The sequence below is a fragment of the Barbus barbus genome (genome assembly GCF_936440315.1).
Source record: "Barbus barbus genome assembly, chromosome: 3".
NCBI lineage: Eukaryota > Metazoa > Chordata > Actinopteri > Cypriniformes > Cyprinidae > Barbus > Barbus barbus.
In genome coordinates, this window is record NC_136731.1 from 26136529 (window position 1) to 26162397 (window position 25869).

At 36.3% G+C, this 25869-nt stretch overlaps 1 protein-coding gene across 1 annotated transcript in view; it reads right to left on the minus strand.

The window, feature by feature from the left end:
- LOC306853656 (lethal(2) giant larvae protein homolog 1-like) overlaps positions 1-25869 on the minus strand; it is a 45753-nt gene that overhangs the window by 4215 nt on the left and 15669 nt on the right. The window contains exons 3-19 of the mRNA XM_079391222.1: positions 24108-24189; positions 23838-23968; positions 23585-23728; positions 18477-18639; positions 18025-18160; positions 15774-15828; positions 15527-15681; positions 14397-14614; positions 13798-13865; positions 13430-13583; positions 12522-12626; positions 10321-10613; positions 7293-7446; positions 7009-7150; positions 3477-3760; positions 3121-3385; positions 2910-3024 (exon numbers count right to left, since the gene is read on the minus strand). Coding sequence (XP_079247348.1) covers positions 2910-3024; positions 3121-3385; positions 3477-3760; positions 7009-7150; positions 7293-7446; positions 10321-10613; positions 12522-12626; positions 13430-13583; positions 13798-13865; positions 14397-14614; positions 15527-15681; positions 15774-15828; positions 18025-18160; positions 18477-18639; positions 23585-23728; positions 23838-23968; positions 24108-24189 — 2664 coding nt within the window. The remainder of the gene's footprint in view (positions 1-2909; positions 3025-3120; positions 3386-3476; positions 3761-7008; positions 7151-7292; positions 7447-10320; positions 10614-12521; positions 12627-13429; positions 13584-13797; positions 13866-14396; positions 14615-15526; positions 15682-15773; positions 15829-18024; positions 18161-18476; positions 18640-23584; positions 23729-23837; positions 23969-24107; positions 24190-25869) is intronic.

A 25869-nucleotide genomic window follows, 5' to 3' on the forward strand; every position in this document is an offset into this window, starting at 1 on the left:
TGCCATTACTCCAGTCTTCAGTATCACATGATCCTTCAGAAATCACTAATATGCTGATTTGCTGCTTGAGAAACATTTCTTTTTTGTTAGTTTTTTTGAAAAAAAATTTTTTTATTCTTTTCCAAACATAACAACAAACAACAGACAAACACATAAAAAAGAGAGCTGCAATATAAATATCACAAGTGTAACATTTAACAAATAAAACGACAGTTTAACAAATCAGCTCTTATCCAAATCAAATGATGTGGTACTGTTTTTATATAATAATTCACAAATGGGTCCCAGATTTTAGAAAATAATTCACTCCTGCCCCTCAGAATACGTAATCTTTTCTAACGGTACACAACTGCACACCTCCGACAACCACAATCCAATCGGCACCTCAATGTCTGCTTTCCATTTTAGTGCAATACATTTCTTAGCTATTATTAACAACATTTCAGTCAGCTTAATCGCTTGACTATGTCGGAGGCTGGAGTTGGTCAAATTAGCTAGTAAATACACCTCTGGGTCCACTGGAAAATTACTTCCATGGATTTGTGATATAATGTTACATACTTGCACCCAAAACTCCATCACTTTCGGACACAACCAGGTAGAACGTAAAAATGTTCCTTCTGTACCACATCTGAAGCAAAGGGGTGAAATACTGTTATTAAATTTATGCAATCTGGATGGAGTGTAATAAAGTTGGTGTAAAAAATTAAACTGAATTAATCTATATCTGGAATTCAAGGTTGAAGTAACCCTGTCTTTATATAATTGACCCCATAGGTCCCAATCAATTCTTATCCCCAAATCTTGCTCTCATCTACTTTTGGATTTGTCTGCATCATCTAAAGGTTGACTTGAGATCAGAGCTTCATAGATTCTAGAGATTGTTTTATACAGTGGTTTATCAGAATAACAGATTCGCTCAATACCTGTCAAATCAGGCATCTTGGGATAACTTTTTAATTTGACCCTTAATCTCGTAATTGCAGATAACTAAACAATTCTTTATTACTCATTTCTTTAGCTGTTCAAATGACATCGAAATGCCATCAAAGCAATGCTCCAAATGTTTAATTCCCTTTTCGAACCAAATCCTAAAATTTGTGTTTTGATGACACATTGGGAGCATTGTTTCCCCATAAAGGTATTTTAGGAGAAAGAAAATTAGCCTGTCCCAGCAGTGACCGCAGCTTATTCCAAGTTTGAACTGAATGAATAATCATTGGATTACTGGTTTTCCTTTGATCAGTATATCATCCCATGTATACAATAAATTGGTAGGGCATTCTTCTTTCATCTCAAATTTCTCCATATTAAGCCAAGAGGGAAAAGAGGTACTGGTAAACATCTGGGCTAATTACCTGGATTGGGCTGCCCGATAATACATTTTAAAATTGGGAAGCCTCAGTCCTCCTTTGTTGTGATCTAAAGCCAATTTATCAAGGCTGACCCTCTGAGTTTTACGGTGCCAAATAAATGATCTAATCAATCCATTAAAAAGTAGTGAAAAAAGATTTAGAGATGGAAATTGGAAGAGATTGAAACATGTATAAAAATTTGGGCAAAATATTCATTTTAACTGCATTTATTCTACCCAGTAAAGTGAGGGGTAGATCCATCCAATTAGTTAAATCTCTTCCCACTTTTCCTAAGAGACTGGCCTTAATTAAGTTTATAGAGATTCTTGAAATTGCAATCTACTTGTATACCCAAATATTTAATACCACTGGGTGAGCACTTAAAAGAAAAAAACCATCCAGTGCAGTATAGTCAAACCCTGACAATGGTAAAATTTCACTTTTAAATCAATATTAACTTTATACCCAGAGAAAGTGCTATACAATTGTAAAGTATTCTGTAAACTAAATAAAGACTCTTTGGGATTAGTGAGAAATAACAGAATATCATCAGCAAACGATATTTTATGAGTTCCGGGACCAATTTCAAAGCCTTTTATATTAGGATTGGATCTGATGGCCTCAGCTAGAGGTGCGATAGCAAGGGCAAAGAGAGCTGGGCTTAGGGGGCATCCCTGACTACATCCTCTATACAAAGGGAATGAGGCAGAAATAATTCTGTTTGTAACATTTTTTGCTTTAGGGGATTTATAAAGTGATTGAATTAGGTCAATATGCTGCTCCAAATTTTTTCAATACCTCAAATAGGTATGGCCATTCGACCCGATCAAAAGCCTTTTCAGCGTCGAGAGAAACAGTCACTCCGGGTATATGTTTTTCGTTAGCTATATGAATAGTGTTAAAAAATCTCCTCAGATTGTTTGAAGATAATCTCTCAATTACAAAACCAGTCTGATCTGGGTTAATCAGCAATGGAATATGAGTTTCTAATCTCTTGGTTATCATTTTGGTAACTAATTTATAATCCACATTAAGGAGTGAAATCGGTCTGTAAGAGGCACATTTTAACGGATCCTTGCCTTTCTTATAAATAACTGAAATTACTGCATTGGAGAAAGACTCTGGGAAAACATTTATCCACCCTAGATTGTTCAAGCACTTCCATCAAATATGGCTCAAGCTAATCTTTAAATTCTTTATACAGATGGAAAGCCATCTTCACCTGGAGATTTATTATTAGGCAATAGATGAATGGCTTCGATCAACTTTGGGGCAGAGAAAGGTAGATCCAAATTAATCCTATCTTCCTCTGAAAGACATGTCAGATGAACTGAGGTCAAGAAAGCATTCATTTGTGAATGGTCTGTACCTGTCTGAGAAGTAAAACTGTATAGTACTACTTAAATGCATCATTAATCTCTGTAGGATTGTATGTTTCTTCATACAATCAGGTCTGAATTTCACATTCAGACCTGACAGACAATTTCACATTCAGACCTGGAAACTCATCATAGCACCTGGTCAGAACTGATTAGAGAAATCTCTCTGGCTTACCTGCGAGCAGAGAGATCGTGAGGTCGCTCCACATCCACTCGGCACAGCGGCTCTGTGATCACACGAGCCGACAGCGAGAAGCGCTCGTACTCCGAGGGCGAAATCAGGTAGAACCCTAATAACATTGAAGGCAACATAGTTGAATCTCATTCATGGAGAAAAGCTCAAAGCTAGAAATTACTTCCATGCTGTTTGAGAATGAAATGCTAACCTTGTCCAGTCTTAGTGAACACACAGGAAGCAATGCCACTGATGTCTTCTTTGCGGATGCAGTCGTAGCGTATTTGCGGTCTCAGTGCTGGCACACTGAACACATGGATGTCACCCAGATTGGTAAGGCACACCAGAGCGTTCTCAGAGTAATCTTCAGAGCTAATGCTGGTGAAGTTCGACAGCGCCACCTTTCGTACTCGACAGCCTTCATGGGCGGTCAACTTGAACTTGGTCTTTGCGCTTACTTTAGGCAGCATGAAAACCTACACAAAGCAAAAGAAAGGTTGTTCACTTCCAATCCATTTTTTTTTTTTTTTTTTAAAGATCCAGTTAATTAGTTGTAAATATCCCAACCTTAAACTGCTCCTCAGAAGCAATAAGAACAGAGTGGCTGCCCTGCATGTCTGGGGCTTTGGCCAGATCTCTGGAGACTTCGTACGGCTCCGGCAGAGGGTTCCCTCGGCCATCCAGCACAGCGATAGACACCACTGGAGCTCTGTGCATCAGCTGGATCTCCTTCCCAAGCAGGGCCTCCACGTTCTGCTCAGAGAATTTCTCCTGTGAGGGTACGTCCAGAGCGTATGCATACACTGAGCCAGAGTTTGTGCCGGCCCACATTGTAGGTCCATGATGCGTTCCTGAGTAAGAGTAAAAATAGTGCTGTCAACCAGGTGACCTACAGCCTAACAATAAATGTTAAGATGCTGGAGTCTCGTTTACAAAACACATGCATGATTTGATGGCAGTTCCATAGATTTGGTCTTACTTTTACAAATCCTGATTTATAACCGTTTATACTTTTATATGCAGGTCTGTAATCACCATATAGAGGGGTACATGTTCATCCCAACATTCAGTTGACAGACTGTGAAACTTTGACATTTGGTTCACTTTTACAACAACTGGCAAGTGCAAAAACAGTTCACATTTAAGAAGAATTACAGGCCTGTTTTATAATCTTTCAGTCTCTATTATTGATGGCAAAAATGAAAAAGAATGAATCAAACTTACATACTGAAATGTAGCATGAATGGGCATATCATTAGTATATAAAGAGCATTTAAAAAAAAAAAAAAAAAAAAAAAAGTTGGCACACCACAGCTCCAAAAATGCAAAAATAAAAAAAGTTCTTATATTAAGAGCATTACCATTCAAAAGTTCAGGCCAGTATTTTTTAAAGAGACTTATTTATAATACACATTAAATTGACCAAAAAGGCATTTAGAGAAAATACATTTATAATGATTTAAAAAGATTTCCATTTTAACTTAATGCTGATCTTTTGAACTTTCTATTCATCAAATACTAAAAAACATATTGCAGTTTATGAAAATGTTAAGCAGCACAACTATTTAGTACCAAATCAGCATATTAGAATGATTTCTGAAGGATCATGTGCAGTAACGGCTACTAAAAATTCAGCTTTCAAAAGGAATAAATTACATTTAAAAATACAAAACGTATTTTAAATTTTAATTGTAATAATCACATTATTACCATTTTATTCTCAGTGAGCATAAGAGATTTCTTTAAACCCCCCCCCCCCCCGCCTAAACTATGGAGTAAGCAAATATTGGTTTTGAAATTAAGATTCATATTCTTGCTCAACCTTTATGATCTAGCAAACATTTCTCAATCCTGCTCCATGTGTCCACCCTAGTTCTGGATCTGTTATCTAATATCTGAATCAACTTATCAGCTTATTAGTACTCTCCATGACCTGATTTGGTGGCCTAAGTATTTTGTGAGCACATTTTTTTAGTTTTCCCTACGGAGTCAGCATAGCTGTTTCAGACAATAGTAACCTAACATTATGTTCCAATAGCAAACCACTCACACCCATAATTGTACAGTACAAATGCAAAGTTACTCCCCCATTATTGTAAATCGTTTAAATATATTGCACTAATAAAACAATACTACTTTGTTCAGAACTCCCTCTTGGAAAATTCAGCTCTCCCCAAACATGATCTGACCACTATTGTGCGAGAGTCTGTTTGAGTCACAAGGGCACATATTGGAAGATGAGGGAAATGGGGCTGTCTCATGCTTGTGACCCAGACAAGGTAACAAAGTGACAGCGTAAATAATTTCAACATGCAAACGTGGGCGAGTGCATAGCAGCCTTGATCAGGTTAAACAATATAAAGCCCACACATTTCACAAAGGAAAGGCAAAACTTAGTTCTGGAATTAGATCAACAGCAAAATTGCTTATGCTGATCTCATATCAGACTGATAATTAAAAGTAAAGATTTAATTGAAAACAGGCTTGTACAACTGATAAAGTCAAACTAGGGCTGTGACTACTTCAAACTGAAATAATTTACAAATAATAATTTACAAATAATCAATTGAAATTTGTTTTGTATATTTGCACTTTTTTTTTTTCAAAATCACAATTGGATTTAATTTATAGGATGGATTTGATGTAGTATAGAATCGTAATGTCAAATTCTGTTACATAAAAACTAGTCACTAGTCCAGGGCTTGACACTTACCTTTTCACCAAGGAGCACATGTGCTCCTAAGTCAAAAAATTTAGGAGCGCAATGCAAATTTTTCAAATTAGGTGTTTTAGCTTAATAAGGGGATACAAAGAGACATTTACAATCACAATTATTTAATTTATCAGAATACAGAAAGTACACAAGGTTCTTAAATAATTTTACTTCAGACACTATTTAATAGGCTAATTATGTAATTAGTTCTAATCCTATTAAACGGTGTCGGTATAAAATTTTCACAATAATCATTGAAGCTTTTGTCACGGTATAGGTTTTTGTTTTTAAATCACAATATATAATTTCTAAGTGAAAAAAAAGTGTTGTCCTCCTAACAGGTTAAATAACTTTATTAAAGATAATTTACTAAAAGACTTTTATAAAAAATACATAAAAATATAAAGTAAACAGGTGTTTCAAGATTAGAGTGCAAAAGATTGTTCAAATGAACGAAAGAACAATAGGTAAGTAAGTCCCATTTATTAACATTAGTTAAAGCAGGTTAACATTAACTAAAAATGTGCAATAGCTAATTGTTGCAGTAGTTAATATTCTTTGTTAATGTTGATTTAATAAAAAATACAACTATGCTAGTTAATGTTAGCTCCATTGAATTATATTAAGACAACTTTTGATTTTATAATGTATTATTAAAAGTTGAAATTAAGATAGCATTATTAATAAATGCAGTCATTGTTTTTTTCATGTTAACTAATGGAACTTGTGTTACTGAACAATAATAACGAATCAGTCGTTGATATATAGATAGGCCACTGTTCTCTATTATAGATCAGTGGATGGGCCATGTTTAGGTTAGAAAAAATGTTTGAAAGTAAATAGCTCATTAAGTCTTTAAGTAAGAATTATTTGATGCTATTGTGAAGACTAAAGCGAATATAAATATCTAAATGACTGAGTGTGAAACATTATTTACACAGTTTTAGGAAAGTAGCGCAGCTGATTTATTTACTGGGTTACCGGGGTAACGGCAGCGGCAGCGCTCTCTAGTGGCGAATGTGCGTCATTCAGCGCGTCTTCACTTTAACTCGCTCCGCTTTTCTTCTCATCTGTGCTCATTTAAATTAAACCGTTGCCTTTTTAAAGTTCTAAAGTAATCATATGAGGCTGCATCGCAATTTTTCCATAAATAAACAGAATAAATTAATACGTTTGTTATAGGCTACTGTATAAGTTAGGCTGTTTTGTATTTTGTTTTGTATTCGCACTTGTGCTCCTAAATACATTTTCCAGTTCACACACATCTATTTTTAGTCGCAAATGCGAGTGAAATGCTCGCTCTGTCGAGCCCTGTAGTCAAGTAGTCACACTGCCTGAACTGCTACACACTGCCATATTTAAAACCTTTTCCCCCACAATTCTCACCATCTCTGAGGAAAGTGTCGGCGAAGCAGAGGCAGCGCACCACTCCAGACAGCGAGTCGTCCGCAGAGCGGGGCTCAATCCGTCTCTGCACTGGCGTCACCTCAGCATCGTGCTCCGCCAACTGAGCGTTAGCCTCCTGCACCTGATGAAGACAAGATGAGCTTCTTAGAGGAAACTAATAATCAAAAAGTAAAGTAAACAGACTCACAAAACAATGGCCTCATCCCCTAATCACAAAACCTGTAAGATGGTAATGAATGTATGTGAGGTTTCCAGATACTCACTTTACTGGTGGGGCTATTGACCACAGCACGTTTCTTTCCTGAGACTCTGCTCTTCCGGATTCTCCTGAAGGACTGCCGCAGGGATTTCTTCAGAGACTTCACTCGAGACAGCGGGCCCTCCATAGCCAGAGAGTCATTGGGGTGTAGAGTGCACCTATGGAGACCAAAAAAAAAAAAACTTCCTTTATAGCAAAGTACTGTCACACAAAAGTCAGATTTTTAATTACATCCTATAAGGTTTTTTGCACTGCAACTGCTGAAGGAAAGTCTTATTCAGATTAAGGTTTACTGCATGCCTACAAAAATTATATTAATTCATTAGGGAATGCAATGGATAATACATTACTTTTGGTATAAATATAAACGTTCTTAAAAATGATAGTTATTATATTATTGCTATTAAAATACATCTAATAAAATCAATTACTATATTAATAATTATCACTTATTAAATAACTGAATTCACTTAATATCATAATAATAATAATAATAATAAATTAAATTAGCAGTAAAGTACATTTATTAAAGTATTAATAATAGTAGGGATGCACCGATACCACTTTTTCCAGTACTCGCCTGATACCGATACTTTAATTTTTGGTACTTGCCGATACAGAGTACCGATATTTTTATTGTATTTTTACATTTTTTAAATATTGGGTAAAGAAAACAAATGAGTATGTAAAATGTTAGTTGATTAACTTCATTTATCAAATAGATACTGTCAAACCAAAATTTATTCAGACACCTTCAACATTTCTCACATTTTATTCGCTATAGTTTAGAAAATGCTAATAAAATATTACAAGAACAAGTTAAACTGTGTCAGAACAAATTTAGCTTGATAATACCTTTCTATCAATCAATCAAAATTATTCAAACAGCTGTTGGTATGACAAGATTTACACAACTATCAATACTTTGTCGGCCACCCTTAGCCTTAATGGCAGCCTGTAGTCTCCTGGGCATGCTGTCAACCAGCTTCATGAAAGCCTGAATTTACATTTTTTTCCATTACCTGGTCTGAATAATTTTTGGTCTCACTTTTGTATCAATTTTACTGGTAGTCCACTGTATGAATATTTTTTGGGTATAATTTGTCACAGTTTACTTTATTTTGCTATCCTCAGTTACTTAAATTAACTATAGTGTCCTGCACCCACTAGTAAAAAAAATAAATAAATAAATAAAAAAAATTAAATAAATTATCTCTCGTCTCTGAATAATTTTTGGTTTGACTGTATATCCTTCGGTTATTTTTCACTTAATTATGCCCATTAAAATGTAATTTACAATTTTTTGTTACTTTCACTGTTAATTTTTAATTTATTTATTTGCTCTATGGTACATCATCTTAAATAGCATTAGAGCTGCTCCATTGCAGCGGCTCAGTGCTGTAACCACGCTTTTTGCTGTAATTATGCAGGGAACCACTCGTTATAAATCAATCATTTTCAGATATAGAATTTTAGATATTTTTTTTTTCATCTGAAACATTTAGATTTCAAAGCCATATAATTGCAGAAACACGCATGAAGCAAGGAAAACATGCACAGCGCGCGCACTTATGTGTACCGGAGCAGATGAAAGGGACAAGTACAGAACAGCCTAGCGCATTTCACACAGGCTGATAGTTTCACTTGTGTTTCACTCGTGTTCAATGCTTAAGGTTAAAAATAAATGATGTTTAAAGTGAATGAATGCCCCTATATGTTGTCATATATTTACGATTTAGTTTTAATTCAAATGATGCGTGCTGAGCGAACATCAATAAAGATCACACCACAGAAGTGCGCGCGCTCTCTCTATCTCTCTCTCCCTACTGTTAAGTAACTTGTGCATTGTTTTACTTACTCGTTTTTGACATTTCCGACCGAAGTACAAACTTTCCAGTGATATCTGTGAGAAAGGGATATTCACTCGACAAGCTCGCGCATCTGCGCCGCCGCGCGCTGGAAACACTCAGCATGTTTTGCTTATCAGCTTGCTCACATCAGCTATACAGGCATTAATACTGAATGTTTAACATATTCATTGCATGTACATTTTTAGACATCCTTAATCTCTAATAACTACATTCTACTGTCTGTTTTTCTGTTGTTGGTGTTTCTTTGTCTGAATATGGCACTGATCACATGCATGGTATCGGCGTTTAGTATCGGGGCATTTTAACGAATACGAGTACATGAGCTCAGTATCGACCTGATACCAGTATCGGTGCATCCCTAAATAATAGTAATAATAAGATAATTTTAATACATTTCTTTAAAACAATATTTCTTTATTGTTAACTTTAATAATAAATTCATACATGTAAATTACTTTGTTGTAAATAATAATAATAATAATAATAATAATAATAAATAGATTTCAATTGCTTCAATAAAAGGTATTAATAAATAAATAAATACATACATATTGATTTATTTTTTAATAAAATGTATAATTATCTTTATATTATTATTGTTGTTGTTAATAATAATAATAATAATATATTTAAATTGCATTAAGTATAATATATATATATATATATATATATATATATATATATATATATATATATATATATATATATATATATATATATATATATATATATATATATATATATATATATATATATATATTTTTTTTTTTTTATAATTATAATACATTTCTTTAAAACAATCCTTTTGTATTATTATTATTATTATTATTATTAATACTTAAAGTAATTTAAATGTATAAAATGATATTGTTGTTGTTAATAATAATAATAATAATAATAATAATAATACAAAAATATTGTTTTATTTTATTATATGTATTATAATCATCATTATATTATTGTTGTTAACAATAATAACGATGATAATAATTTTATAACTGGGTTGGTTATTATAAGCACATTCTAGCAGCAGATGCAGAGTATGCAAGAATATTTTATAATAATTAACTAGATTCACATGCAATATTTTTCCATTTGAAGCACTGATTAACAACCATTTGGCAAAGTAACACAGCAGCTTTGGATGGCCCCTCGAGTTACCTCGCCAGCACTGGACTTCGCCGATGGTAGTCAAAGAGGCCAAAGCCATGACTGGTGCCAAAGGCAATGAGGTTCCACTCTGCGTGCAGGGTTACTGCAGTAACGGTCGCGGGGGGCATGCACTGCACCAGGACAACCGGCTGGAATCCAGGAGCAAACACTACTGAGCCGCTCTTAGGAGGCAGCCGATCATGACCCTTCCACGTGAAACCCTCTCGGTCCTGGAGCAGGTCCACCGTGGCCACATCAATCATGTGATCGGACTTCTCATCGCTAAGAACCATAACTATAACCTGTAAACAGAGTACAGGTTACAACATTACCATCATTTATTTTTGTGAAGACAATAGCCATTTGAAAGCCTAGAGAGCATAAAGTCATTAGTTTAATAATAAAGTCATTATTTCTGTTTTCTTTGCGCAAAAAAAAAAAAAAAGGATTCTCGTACTTTCATAAAATTATGGTTGAACCACTGATGTCCAGTGTTGGGCAATTTACTTTCAAAAAGTAATTAATTACTATTCCTAATTACATCAATATTGTATTTAAATTACTTCACTAATTACTCTGTCTGAAAAGTATTTTAGTTACTCAATAGGTAACTTAATTATTCAAATAGCTAATTGGGCTATATCTTAAAATCCCTATAAACCTTAAAGCATAGACAATAGAAATTAAACTCTTTATTCTTTCCATTTGAGTCAAACATAGAATAGTTTAGCCTTTCAGCTTTAAAACAACTGTAATAATTTTTTATAAAAAAAAATGTAACCTCCTTTGGTTAACAAATAGAAATACTCTGCAAAATATCTGAATAACAAAAAAGCTTAAGAAAAAGCTAAACAATACATTTCAGTTTGGCAAGATGTTCTGGAAAAGCCCTACTAATAAAATCCGTACAGGTGTATGCAAAAAATAACACGTTAACTAATGTAGGTAAGAATAAACTACAGAAATTATCTCCTCCGCTGCCGCATCAGATCACGCTGTTCTTCTAAGGCGTTGCGGTATAGTGCCGAATTCTGACCCCCGCCAGATTACCACCCCCCTAGTATCGGTAGGTTTAGGGTTAGGTGTGGGGGAGGGGTTAGGATTAGGCAATCAGATTGCGATTTCAACAAGGAGGGTAATAATTTGGCAGGGAGTCGAAAACGGGCACATCACTTGCTTATTCCTCATAGCAGGTCTTCTTTCAAAAACGATGAAAATGAATCTTGTTTCGTTTATCTTTTTTTTTGTATCTAGGTGAGGGCGTTTGTGCACAGGTGACTGCATCTAATGAGCTCAGATACGGGAAAGACTGTACCTCACTTTAGTTTCATACGGATTACATAATCAGATAATATTCGTTTTCGATTTGAATTCATTTAAAAGTAGACACTTCAAGCTTTTAGACATTTCTCATGTCTCTGTGTCAAGTATTTGCTGAGTTTGTGATGCGTAGAAAGTTGTTCACGGAGACCTAGATGGCAGAAAGTGCACCCTGTTTGTTTTGTTTATTTTACAAAAGCACAATGTTTTGTTGTTACTGTCAGTGTACACAAATAAAAGTAGGCCCTTTTTAGATTCAACTGATTTTAGTCTTATCTGCATTTTCTCTGTGAATCAGGAAAAACTGAAAGTGAACACGCCGACGTGCAGAGGGTTAAAAACGCTGCATTCAATTTTATCTTTAGACTGTAAATTCAGATTTCAAATTCAATATTGATTTTAGAACTGTTTAAATGTACTGTAACGCAAGTACTTTATAAGTAACTAATTAAACTGCCTAAAAATGAACAGTAATCCATTACTTTACTGTAATTAAATTACTTATCCACTGAAAAAGTAAAGCGTTATGCGTTACACCCAACACTGTTGAAGTCACATGGACTATTTTAATGATGTCTTTACTACCTTTCTGGGCCTTGACCATTGTAGTTACGTTGCTGTCTATGGAGGGTCAGAAAGCTCTCGGATTTCATCTAAAATATCTTAATTTATGTTCTGAAGATAAACAAAGGTTTTATGGGTTTAAGTAATTAATGAGAGAATTAAATTTTTTGGGTGAACTATAGTTAAGAGGTTATGAGGTTTCATTATGGTTCGGATGCTGCCTTTGTAGATGGCACACAGCAAAGCCGCTTAACTAAGCTTTTTTGAAACAAAGCTACTGAATTAAAAATATATTTGCATTAATCATTAAAAACTAGTGATCCTACTTGTCCAGCAGTTCCAGCCACCACCAGTTTTCCACTGTATTTACAGAGGCTGATCTTTTGGATTCCTAGTCTGGGATCATCACTGTATGGGTCAAAACAGCCCACCTGGAAATAAATGAAAAGCAAACACGGACTGTTATTCTTCTTCATTGATTCTTAAGGCTGCACAAACAGTTGCAATATCCCTTTTATGAGGGACGTATAGTACAAAAACACACCTGAGACAATCAAGTCCATTCTAACTGTAACAAACAAAATATCTTCCACACACCAAAGAAGTCAAATACCATCTATATAGCCTTAAAGAAAAGGCATCAGCCATATAGCTCTGCACATGTTATGAGCAATATAATGCAGTCGGTAACAATATAAGACTGCATTTCCTTCCCCTCTAGACACATTGACCCTTAACAACGTCTGATCCCAGCCAAACAGCTGTGGCCAAAGACTAGAACAAAGAAAAGAGGAATGTGCACATAAGGAGGGGAAAATAAATAAATAAAACTGTAAAACAAAGTGCCATCCAGAGCAGTAATGTGCTTCATCTTCAGCAGACGTCAGCAAAGCTTTTCAGTCATCAGACAGACAGTCTGCTTTTAATTAAGGTGCAAAAGGAATCAGCTCCAGTGTGAATCCCATATGCTAAAATATGCCATGCGCTAGACTGTAGTTGACGTTTTATGGAGAAGCTGAAGAAGAGGAAAAGGTGGATTAGGAAAACAAAAAAAGAGAAGGGAGAGGTCAAGAAACTTGACCAAAGAAACAAAGAAAAGCTCCCCTTTTTGTGAAAGAAAACAGTGAGTAGAATAAAATAAAATAACACTGTCCCGGTGTTCGGATGATGTGATTTAAGCTTTGTTTTAAAAGTAAAAAAAAAATAAAAATCAGATCTCCCATAAATCCCTGACCTTTCTGAAAGGAGGCCATTCCTCCTCCCCGGCCTGTGTCAGGCTGTCGTTGTGGTCGCAGTCTGTCTGAAAGATGTTGGCTGTGCTCAGTTTGTACAGCGGTTTGAGCGACACTCCTGACGCATCCCAGAAACGCACTGTACCATCCTCATGACTGAAAAAAACAAATGCAAGCACACATCATCCTGACAACTGATCCAAATAAACAGGAATGTTTTCATTCAAGTCTGTGGGATGTTTTATCAAAACATTGAAGAAAAAATGTAAGCAGCTGTTCAAATAACTTAATTTTGATTTCTCAGTGATAGGAATAAATTAAATTGAACAGAGCAGAGCAAAACAAAAACAAAAAAATAAAAATCTCTCACCCAGTTAACATCAGTTCTTTCTGCTTTGGATCATGTGCTAAGTTTTTTCCTCCACATATTGGCCAATTCTGTCAAAGCACAAGAGGAAAAAGCACACACACTGAGGGCGGCCACTTTAACAAAAAACATCTGGCAAACTTTAAATTCTCTAATGAAATATCGTTAAATAAGAACTTTGATGCTAGTTTGTGTTTTATTGGTGGTTGTTAAATAAAATCAATTTCAGAAAGACTAAGCTATTAAATCTAAAAATACAGTATGAGCGTGCTATATTAAATCAATCCATTTAACAGTGACACACAAAAAAAAAAAAAAGGGTGGCGTTGTGTTTTATGATGTTAATGTTATACACATAACAGATCTTATACTAAATGCAAATGTTTCGTTTTCTGCTGAAGTGAAAGAAAAACGATACATATGTAAAAGCATGAAAGCCAACTTTGTCAGTTATGGAAAATGTCAACATTTTACACATTCTCCAAAATTTGCAAGTCGATTTGAAATCCATTCTGCCAAATTTCCTGTTAAAACAACAGAGGGCATGTGGGGAAAAAAGCACAAGTTTTGGGTTTCTGTATGGGGTCTTTTAATTCACCCACCTCATAGTTCTGCAGAGGACACTGCTGCTGGCCCGCACTGATCACCCTCTCCCACAGTTTGGGAGGCACATTTGAGATGTGACATGAACAGGTGATGGCAGAGGAGTGCAGAGGAGCCAGATAGGGAGCAGGGACAGTGGGCCAGCCAGTCATCTGAAGATCAATCACTACCAGCTCCTCTTCCAAAAGAACCACAAGCGCTGATGGGTTGTCAAATTCTGTAAGGCACAAAAAATAACTGATGTCCATGCACAGGAAATAAAAATAACATTTCGCAGACGCATGTATCAGCAGCGATTTATAGGACAGGAAGAGCTCCACAGAAGTAACCCAGGTCCAAGTGCCCTGATCAAGGGTACAATGGGGTAATTTCTAAGCTAGCACCATGTAAGAGAACCTGTAACTAGGGCTGGGCGGTATGATCGTATATACCATGGCAGACATGATACTGTCAGACTGTACAGATTGTGGTTGAACATTTAGATGACAGCATATTCATGGTACACTTTTACATATTTTGACATATATTATTCTTCACATTGATGGCAGACAAATTTGATGCAGACCAGAATATGATTTTTCGGAACAGTCAAGTAAATAACCAATAAATATTAACAACAACATTATTAATAATAATAATAATAAACAATAGTAACAGCATAATAAAAAAAATTATGGAATTAGTAATAGTACCATTAAATATTATATATTATTCCACAACAAGAACCACCATGCATTACTGAATTAATAATAATAATCATCAATTTAAAAAAAAAAAGAAAAAAGAAAAAAATTATAGTAGTATTAAGTAAATATTAATTATAAATTATTCCACAACAACAACCACCACCACCACCCATTATTGAATAAATAGTACAAAATGGTTGTTATTACTTCATTAAATAATAATGATAATAATAATAGTGTATAATTAATAATAATAAATAAATACATTTTTACTTAGAGATGCTTAAAGTCACTAGATAGATAAGGTTGTATAACATAAAACAGTTTGGGGTTGAACTTTCAGCAAAATTAATCATTATGATAGATACTATTACAGTGAAACAAAATTGCTCAAAATAAGAGTTAGGTCAAACAACAGGTCAAACCATGGGTGACCTGCTCACCCTTATCTTTGTCTGTGCAGTGAATGGTGAAGAAGTCTATGACACGCGAGGTGAAATCAAGGGTGACGTGGCTGCTGTCCTGGAGGATGGTTAAGCAGTGTCTGTCTCCATAGCTGGCTCTGGGCATACCACCACTGAACAGCACTAGAGGAGCTCTACAGACACAACAGAGGAGACCCTCCTGAGTCCTGAGAGAACTGAAACATGCGATTATGGGATTTCATTTCTCATACATTACAGCACGCACCCTGATTCTGTTGTCCTCCACAGGATCTTGTTCACAGCTTTGCAGGGAAAGGGCCCTGAGACGAATAACACCAAAATGAGGAAAACAGAAAGACAAACAAACAGAGTTTAAGAGAAACCTTGGCAGAGTACATGGTAAAAATTGGAAAATATCCTTAGATCCCCCAAGCGGTTTGTGTCAACAAACCATCAGCTAATAGTGAAGAGTGTATTTGAGGTTTACGATCCCTTTAATAGGTCTGGAGAAGGATTTTAATGGCCTATTACAAAAGTTGAACAGACTCGAAGCTTTGGTATAGAACAACATTTCCTGGCATTGTGCAAGTTAAGCAAACATTACAGCATGACCAGTCGTCAATAAGCTTATGGCTACTGCAATTACTATACCTCCATTAAAAACAACCCAAAACATGAAGCGCGTGTACATGCATGTTAAATGTCTGATTCCAGTCAGAATAAAACAATAACGAGTCTTATTTAAATAAACACTTTAGTCTGACTGAGATTGTACTAGACCTGGACAGTGCGATTGCAGCTCGGCTTTGTCCAACATGTATTTACATTAATCGGAAAATAATTATCCTCAAAAGTTTGGGTTAGTAAGAGTTTTCTTAATGTTCTTGTTTGCTAGAGCTATATAAAAGATCTTTTATTAGATGAACACCGCGTGTGCGGTTCCACAGGTATAGGCCACGATACCACTATGACATTACCAGTTTGTTGTACATGTACCTTACATTAAATACAGTGTATAATTTATACATTAAATAAGCTGTCACAGAATATGAAATGAACACCCGCGGAACCCGCATTAGCTCTGCGCAGCGGCGCGCGGCCTGTTCTAGACAATTAATATTCATATTTTTGCAATATTTACGCTTGCAAAAATATAGGCTACATTTGTTTACATTTTGCAGAACAGAAGATCCGTCAATATGCATTTGTTTCGTTATGTTCAGAGCTGTCATGTGAGGCGTTTTCAGAGGTTTCAGTGTCAGAGGTTATAGGATAATACATAATTTACTTTAAAATATAATTTAATTCAGTGATGCAAATCAGAATTTTCATCAGCTGTTACTCCAGTTTTCGGAGTCATTAATTTCATTTTTCTTTTAAATTATTGAAAATAAAACTATTTATTTTGGCAAACAATTTTACTATTAAAATTAAAACATGGAAGAAATGTTGTGTGATCATTAATTAAAAAACAAGAGTTTTAATAATTTTAATAGTAGCCTAGTAGTAGCAGTATGTACACTCTGCTGAACAATATTAATATATTTCTGCCGCAGTGTCTTCCAAGTTAATCCAAACTTTTTTGACGGGTTTCCGGGAATACCTTTACAGTTCTGTGTGTATATGATATGACGCAAGTTTTACTCAAATCAAACGGTAAAATGCTCATGAAGTGACTCTCAGAGCAGTTCTAGAGCTGTTGTTCATGTGTTTATGTCCTCATTTAGTGAGACGGCAGACGTTGAAATGTCATGCGAGCTTCAGTCTGTGTCAAGTAAGAGAACTGCGCGATATAGAGCAGACTGCTCCGTACGCTTTCGAATTGCTCTCGTGGATGTCAAACACTGATCAATCAGCCCCGCGTCACTTCTAGTCAAACACACCTAGTGCTGCAGGCTTATTGGCTCACTGACGTTAATGAGATTAACCCCTTAGGTATCGAAATTTGGTACCGAACGACAAGACGTTTTTCGATACTCGGTGGTATCGAGGCAATTCGGTCGGTACCTAAAAAGTATCGAACTTGATACCCAGCCCTAGTCACAAATATCATTACAATGTGAAAGAATCATATCCTATTTTACTATATTTTAAAATGTAACATATTCATGCGATGCAAAACTGAATTGAGCATCATTACTCCAGTCTTCAGTGTCACATGATCCTTCAGAAATCATTCTAATGTCCTGATTTGCTGCACGAGAAACATTTCTAATTAATCAATGTTGAAAACTGTTGTTTGTATTTTTTTTTTTTTCAGGATTCTTCACCATATTAAGTTCAAAAGAACAGCATTTATCTGAAATAAATGTCTTTACTGTCACTTTTGATCAATTTAATGCATCCTTGACTTTTGAATGATAGTGTACACTTGGACAGACAAATGGAAAATGTAACTTGACCACTTGACAATTGTAATTGCACATGTAAACAAACTTACTGCTAACAAACAATCTGTGTGTGTGAGAAACAGAGAAAAACGGAAGGGTGTGTAATTGGCATGTGCTACGGCTCACCATATGGTATGGTGGATGAGATGGGGTCATGAGTGCAGGGATTGCTGCTGCTGACAGCCCACACCATGTATCCGCCATCACTATGGGAACTAACAAAGCTGTTCCCAGACCGTTCCCAGACCAAACTCTCCAGCTGCTGCAACAGTGACAGTCCCACACAATACACAGCGTCAAAGAATGACCAAAGACGATGAAAGGAAGTCAAAAGGTTTGAGTTAAACAATCTGGACATCCTAACTTCAAGCACTGATGATTTAAAGATGGAATTAAATGAGTTTTTATGAATCGTGGACAGACCTCTTGACCTGATCACTTTGAAAGTCTACAGTGCAATTATTTAACATTTACAGAGACTTTAAAACATTGATGTCTATGTTTCCATTTCAGTTCAATGCGTTTCAACCACAACCCCAGAGACATGAGAGACATCAAACAAACTCACACAAACCCACCTGCTTTCCAAGGAAGAGGTTGTCTACGTGCCGATTGTTGAGGTCCCAGAGTACAACCAGACCTCTGCTGTAACCAATGAGGATTTTATCAGAGTCTTGTGGATGTTCCTGCAGGGACTCCACAGGCCCCAATGATTTTCCACACTTGTACTCTTCTGGAACGCTGAAGAGGGGAATAACCAGACATGTGAATGACATTACATATAGCAAGCTTTTATTCAGAAGATTGAGGAAACCTACAGACAGATGACAAAACCAAGCCCATAGGCTGCACCAAGGTACACTGGGAAGATATATTCTCTTTGTAGTGCCACTCATCTGCATTTCTATTTGGTGAAAAACCCAAATCTGAGTACACACTACCCTAAACACAGAGCACTACTGAAGTAGAGAAAACCTTTACTGTAAAACTTCACTCCTCAATTTTTCTCGTGTGGAAAAGCATTTCGCATGGAAAAATGTGCAGGTCTCAGGGTTCAATGAGCGATGAATAAACCACGCTCCAAGCTTTGAGAACAATGTATCGAACATTTGCTAACAATTACTTTTGATTCATGTTTGCAAAGTCTAACGAGGTGAACGGAAAGAAAACAAAAAGTTCAATAAACAAGTCAAAAACAAAAAAAATATCAGTGGTTTCAATGCAAAAGTAACAGCAGAAGTTGACAACATTATCAGACGCTGACATGCTTAAGTTCAGGTTGAAAACCAGACAAATGATGTCCAATCAAAAGCCACAGTCCGGGATTCCTCTGTGGCTGTGGCATGGATTCAAGAGCTGGAATGTGCATGGTACACCCACAGAGTCGGGATGAGATGCAGCCATGAAGGGAAAGAGGAAAAGAGGAAGGCTCATGGAAAAGAAGGACTGGAGTAGTCATCTGGTGGCTTGGCTTCGGATAAGAACAGCCACAAGAAACAAAATTTCACAAATAATAATAATAATAATAATAATAATAATAATCCCAGATTTTTCATGACTGCAGGTTCCCTTCATTTACAAAAACAGAAGAATGATATTGTAAATAGTTTTCCAAACTAGTTTTCAGTGAGGTTAGTAGAGGATGACCACACCACAGTGGATGTATATTAGGTTTCATACTTGCAAGCACACAAATTGTAATTATAATAAGTATTCTGAAGACAAAACTCATATACATGCCAATCTAGATGCCCCTATGTCTTAAAGAAAAACAAACCACCACAAAACACAATAATGTTTTTTTTTCTACTGAGCCACAGACTATATTCTGCTGATTCCCAAAGATGAGTGTGCAAAGCTCATATCCCCCATTTTAAACGCCTCCTCGGCAGAGGCCCAAGAGATTTGGCACTTCGTACAAAAGCATTTTGTTCAGTAGTTTCCTGGCTGACACATACTTATTACCAGTGGCTCAGATAGGATGCCCATTACCCTAAATTGTGCTCAGTTAATGAGCAGTTCAAGGTCTCTCAGAAGCAGATGAAGTCCACATTTAGCCACTCAGGCTATATCTGCAAAAGGGCACACTGGGAAAGCTGTAATTTATCTCAGAGTTAAATAAAGAGTCTTTAAAGAGCAAGATGAATAGTTAGTGTGATTTCTTGCCTTGTAGCAGACATAATTACAGCCATTAGGAAAAACAGGTTTCTTCTTAACGAACAGTGTATTAAATATTTATAAATATCCTTACAATGAAAGCTGGATAGCAGCAGCTTAAAGATCCCATCATATCACAGGGATTGAGGCCTTTCTGAACTCCAAACGTCTAATAGCGGCGGTGTGAAGTCGGTGCCTTGGCAGTGGGACAGGAAAGCTCAAGCTGCATATAACCTACTGACAGAGTAACAGACAACCACAGCTGGGGGCAAGAAGGGGCGAATCAGGAAGTTTGATTCATTCCCAGTTCAAAGTGTATGAGAGAAGTGTGACAAAAGCAGCTCAGTTAGGGCCAAAGGGGGTAAAGAAAATAAACAAAAGGTCTTGCTACAGCTTCATTAAGCCTCATGCTTATTTTATGAGGTAAGTGCTGTGGAATCTGTCTGCATAGCCATCTTTATTAGAGTCCAGTGTGGATGTCCTGAGTCACAGAGGCTTAAAAACAAATACTCACTGTCCCCTGAGAGACATTCAGAAAATCATTTTCAGAGTGGTTGCAGACAGAGTTAGGGTTACACTAATAAATACAGTGGGGGAAATAAGTATTCAACACTTGAACAAATTTTTTACTAAACACATTGCCAGTGCAGCAATTCACATGAAATTTTGACCAGATGTTGGTATTAACTCAAGAAATCTACACAGAGAAAAAATATTGAATATTACAATCCATAAAAAAGTTGTGTGTAATAAAGTGAAATGACACAGGAAAAAAATATTGAACACACTGAGATTATACTTAATACTTGGTGGAAAAGCCTTTGTTTGCAGTAACAGCTTCAAGACGCTTCCTGTGTGAAGAAACTAATCGTTCACAGTGCGCAGGTGGGATTTTGGTCCATTCTTCTAAACAGACTGTCTTCAAATCTTGATTGTTCCACAGGGCCCTCTTGTAAATCTTGATCTTCAGTTCCTTCCATAAATTCTCTATTGGGTTTAAGTCTGGTGATTGACTGGGCCTCCTGACCGAGTCTCCTTTGCAGTATGTTTCGGATCATTGTCCTGCTGGAATGTCCATCCATGTCTCATCCTCATCATCCTGGCGGATGGTAACATTCACCTCAAGAATTTCCTGGTACATGGCTCCATTCATCTTCCCTTCAATAACATGGATTCTGCCAGTACCATGAGAAGAAAAACAGCCCCATACCATGATGCTTCCACCTCCAAACTTCACTGTTGGTATGGTATTTTTAGGGTTATATGCAGACCCATTTGTCCTCCAAACATGACGTATGGTATTATTGCTAAAAAGTAAAATTTTTGTCTCGTCTGACCAGACTACATTCTCCCAGTAATTCACAGGGTTGTCCAAATGTTTTGTAGCAAACATCAAACGAGCTTCAACATGCCTTTTCTTCAAAAATGGAGCCTTCCGAGGTGAGCGTGCATGGAGGCCATGGCGGTGGAGTGCATTGCCTATAGTTTTCTCTGTGACAACTGTTGTTTGGGGGAAGTCGTGGCCTAATGGCTAGAGAGTCGGACTTGTAATCCGAAGGTTGCGGGTTCGAGTCTCCGGCCGGCAGGAATTATAGGTGGGGGGAGTGAATGTCCAGCGCTCTCTCCACCCTCAATACCACGACTGAGGTGCCCTTGAGCAAGGCACCGAACCCCCAACTGCTCCCCAGGCGCTGCAGCATAAAATGGCTGCCCACTGTGTGTGTGTTCACGGTGTGTGTGTGTTCACTGCTGTGTGTGTGCACGTTGGATGGGTTAAATGCAGAGCACGAATTCCGAGTATGGGTCACCATACTTGGCTGAATGTCACTTCACTGTACCTGCTGCTTCCAAGGTTCTCTGTAGCTCTTTCCGAGTTGTCCTTGGCTCTTGGATTACTCTTCTGATTAACCTTCTGACTCCCTGATCAGAAATCTTTCGAGGAGCTCCTTTGTTTGGCAGGTTGATGGAGTTTTTTTCTTTCCACTTGCGTATAATGGACCCAATGGTGCTTACAGGAACATTTAGGAGTTGTGAAATCCGTCTATAACCACTACCATTTTTATGGAGCACAACAATCTTGTTGCGAAGGTCTTGGGACAGCTCTTTGCCTCTACACATCATGAGATGTTTGTATACTTGCATTCAGAGGTGGGTAAGGCTTTTTCTAACGGATTAACCTGCAATAACCTGGCTGATTCTAATTTGCACAAATAGGAGGTTGAACTAATTAGTGAAATCAGCGGTTGTCTTGCTTTGTCTTGCCTTGGTGTACTGCTTTTTCTTTGTGTGTTCAATACTTTTTTCTTCTCCTATTTCACTTCATTAAATATAACTTTTTTATGGATTGTAATTTGAGTTAATACCAACATCTGGTCAAAAATTCATATTTTCAGAATTGCTGCACTGGAAATGTGTTTAATAAAAAATTTGTTCAAGTGTTGAATACTTATTTCCCCCACTGTACTTTTATTCTGCAAGGATGCATTTAACTGATCAAAAATGAAAGTAAAGACATGAGACACATTTTTATCAGGTATTTCAAAATTCTATTCAAGGAATCATGAAAAATATATTACAGTTTATCAAATATCAAAAAAAAAAAAGTCAAGCAGCACAACTGTTTTCAGATAATAATGAGAAATGTTTCTTGAACAGCAAATCAGCATGTGTGACCCTGGACCACAAAACCAGTCATAAAAGTCAATTGTTTTGAAATTGAGATTTATACATTCATACTGAATAAACAAGCGTTCAGGTGATGTATGGTTTGTTAGGATAGGACAATATTTGGCCGAGATACAGCTATTTGAAAATCTGGAATCTGAGGGTGCAGCAAAAAAGTAAAAATATTGAGAAAATCACCTTTGAAGTTGTTCAAATTAAGTTCTTAGTAATGCAAATTTCTAATCAAAAATTAGGTTTTGCTATATTTACGGTAGGACATTTACAAAACATCTTCATGGAACATGATCTTTACTTAATATCCTAATGATTTGTTGGCATAAAAGTAAAATTGATCATTTTGACCCATACAGTGTATTGTTGGCTATTGCTACAAATATACCCGCATGACTTAAGACTTAAGGTTTTGTGGTCTAGGGTTACATATTAGAATGATTTCTGAAGGATCATGTGACACTGAGGACTGCAGTAATGATGCTGAAAGTTCAGCTTTGCAATGACAGGAATAAAATTACTTGTGTGTATATATATATATATATATATATATAACAATAGAAAAGTTCTTTTAAATAAAAATGTCATAATACTGTGGTTTTTATTGTATTATTTGTATTTTATTTATTTATTTATGATCAAATAAATGAAGCCTTGGAGAGCATAAGAGACTTTAAAAAATCTTAATGTAATAGAACTGAGATCTCAGTTTTACATATAAGCATTTGAACGGAGCCCAAAAAAAAAAAAAACCTCGTCTTTTCATACCCTGACAGCTATCGTAAAGTGGTGACATCTGGATGAGCTGACAACATGACAAGGTCAATATGGACACTGGAAGGGCAGCTCTCACCTCTGCATGATCTCATCCTGGAACAGCGACTTTTTCAGCAAGATGAGGCTAGGCAGCTCCAGGAAGTGCACCCCGCCACCTTCAGTGCCCAGAGCAAGAAGATCACAGCTCAGCTTCAACAGCATGACAGTCACACGTGTTGCACTACAAAGGAGAAGGAAGCAACATAAAGGTCATGGTTTGGACAAGATGATAAAGGGCATCACTACGCAAATTTGGGGAAATGCAACCAGAATAAGGAACAAAACCTTACCTGGTGCTCTCGATGCCTGGCCTGCCAGGCAAGTTGAAGCTGTGAACCTCCACCAAATATGATCGGTTTTCTCTCTGCACAATCTCCCATAGGTGAATGGTGTTATCATCCAACAAAGAAAGTATCCTCCCCTATAAACAGAAAAAAAACATCTCATATGGTTTAAAGACAACTGTTCAAATGGCAACTTTCAAAATAAAAGCCCTCTACAACTTCAATAAAACACACACCAACACCTAATAAGCTACAATGGTTGAAACATGGTTTTACCTGTCCATAGAGAAAGTGTATCTGAGTGACGGCAGCAGTGTCTTTATGAAGTCCAGTCATCTCCACCCCAGGAGCCCCATATCTTAATGCGAAGTCAAGGGAAAAACCTTCAGACTAGGCTTAAATAATCATTTTTTCAATTCATAAAATATTAATTCTTACACTCTTCAAACAATGTGCAAACTGAAGTCTTTACAAATGCTCGCTATACACACTGTGCATATAAAGTAATGACTTTACTGTAAAAGTAATGTGAAGTAAGGAACTTCCAATTATTTTTAAGTTACAATTTACAAGAAATATGCAATGCATAGATTAATTAAAAACCTAAATTTGTTGTCTAGCATTGTATTCTGCCTTCAAGTCTCTTTTTCTGTTTTAAGGGACATGTGAGAGCACTACAGTGTTTTCAGAGTTGATGGCAACACAGCTTTCGAATCACTTAATTGCGGTTATGACAAAGTTTTTGCAAAATGGTAATGTTTTTGTAACTAGAGTCTAATCAAATACATAATTATTTGATTTTCATTACTGATTTTATCGAATAGTTGCAGACACTTATTGCCACGTCTTAGCGCCAATGGATCATAATATCTTGCAGGCCCATACTTTTACTCTTGTTTCTTTCAAAGGGAAATCAAGCCAATCAAAGCTAAATGTGAATATGGTGAAAAATTCAAGAAGCAACACTGTGTAATGACTTATAACTCATGGAACAGAGGATTCTCTGAGGGAATTAATTACAGTCATATAATGCTCATTAAACAGCCCACTTAACTATATACCAAGAACTGAGCCAGAATCAAATCAAAAGTATTGGCCCACACTCAACCTGATCATAAATGTCTCCAGAATAAGCAGAAATCTCCCACTTCTATTTTTCAGTTTGACATCAACAGCAGTTGGCAAAGCTGATTGTGATTTTCTTAAAGAGACTGTTGCTCAAATGATTTCTGGACAGCTATTGTAGTCTGCTTTTCATTACAAAACTACACAGCCTTCCACTCTCATAACAAAAGAGTGGATATCTAGGTCAAATCTGATCCACATAAAACGATCCAAACTCTGCAGGAAGAAAGAGACATCCTCAGAATAACTAAATTCAGCAGGCCTTGGTGAAAGAGAGCAGCTCTTTAAAAGTACATTTTTTTTTTTAAATAAGAGCATGAGTGTGTCTGGAATGGCACACTATGCATATTGCATACTATTTAATAGCATGTACCAATCAAAGCATGCACTTACCAAGATGACCAACCATACTGTCAAAAATGTGCTGTATACAACCCAACAACACCGAGTTAAATAGTCTATTTCACAATGTAATGCCCCATACCTGACCATCATATTCCAGCGTATTGAATTGGAGTATGTTTAACAACAGTAACATTACATTTTCAAACAGCCAAGTTTCATGCACTTTTCTGTTTGTTTGTTTATTGAGGGGGCAATGTTGGCTCACTTCAAGAAAAATAAGAAATTATTGAACAACTAAAAATTTAATTTAGTGTTTAAAGAGACCTGGGTTCAGACCTCATCCAAACAATTTAACATTTTTATTTTAATATTTTCTAAAATACTTTCATGGACGGAATTTTTTTTATATGGACACAGCTGTCATTGTTTTTTTGGATTCAGTTGGAAAGGGTTGGACTGGACATCATGATTCTGAACACAGGCCATTTCTCTCGGCAAACTTGCTCGTGAGGCAGGGTAGGTACATCTGATTCAGACTAATGAGAAGAGATGCAGTCATGGTGCGAGA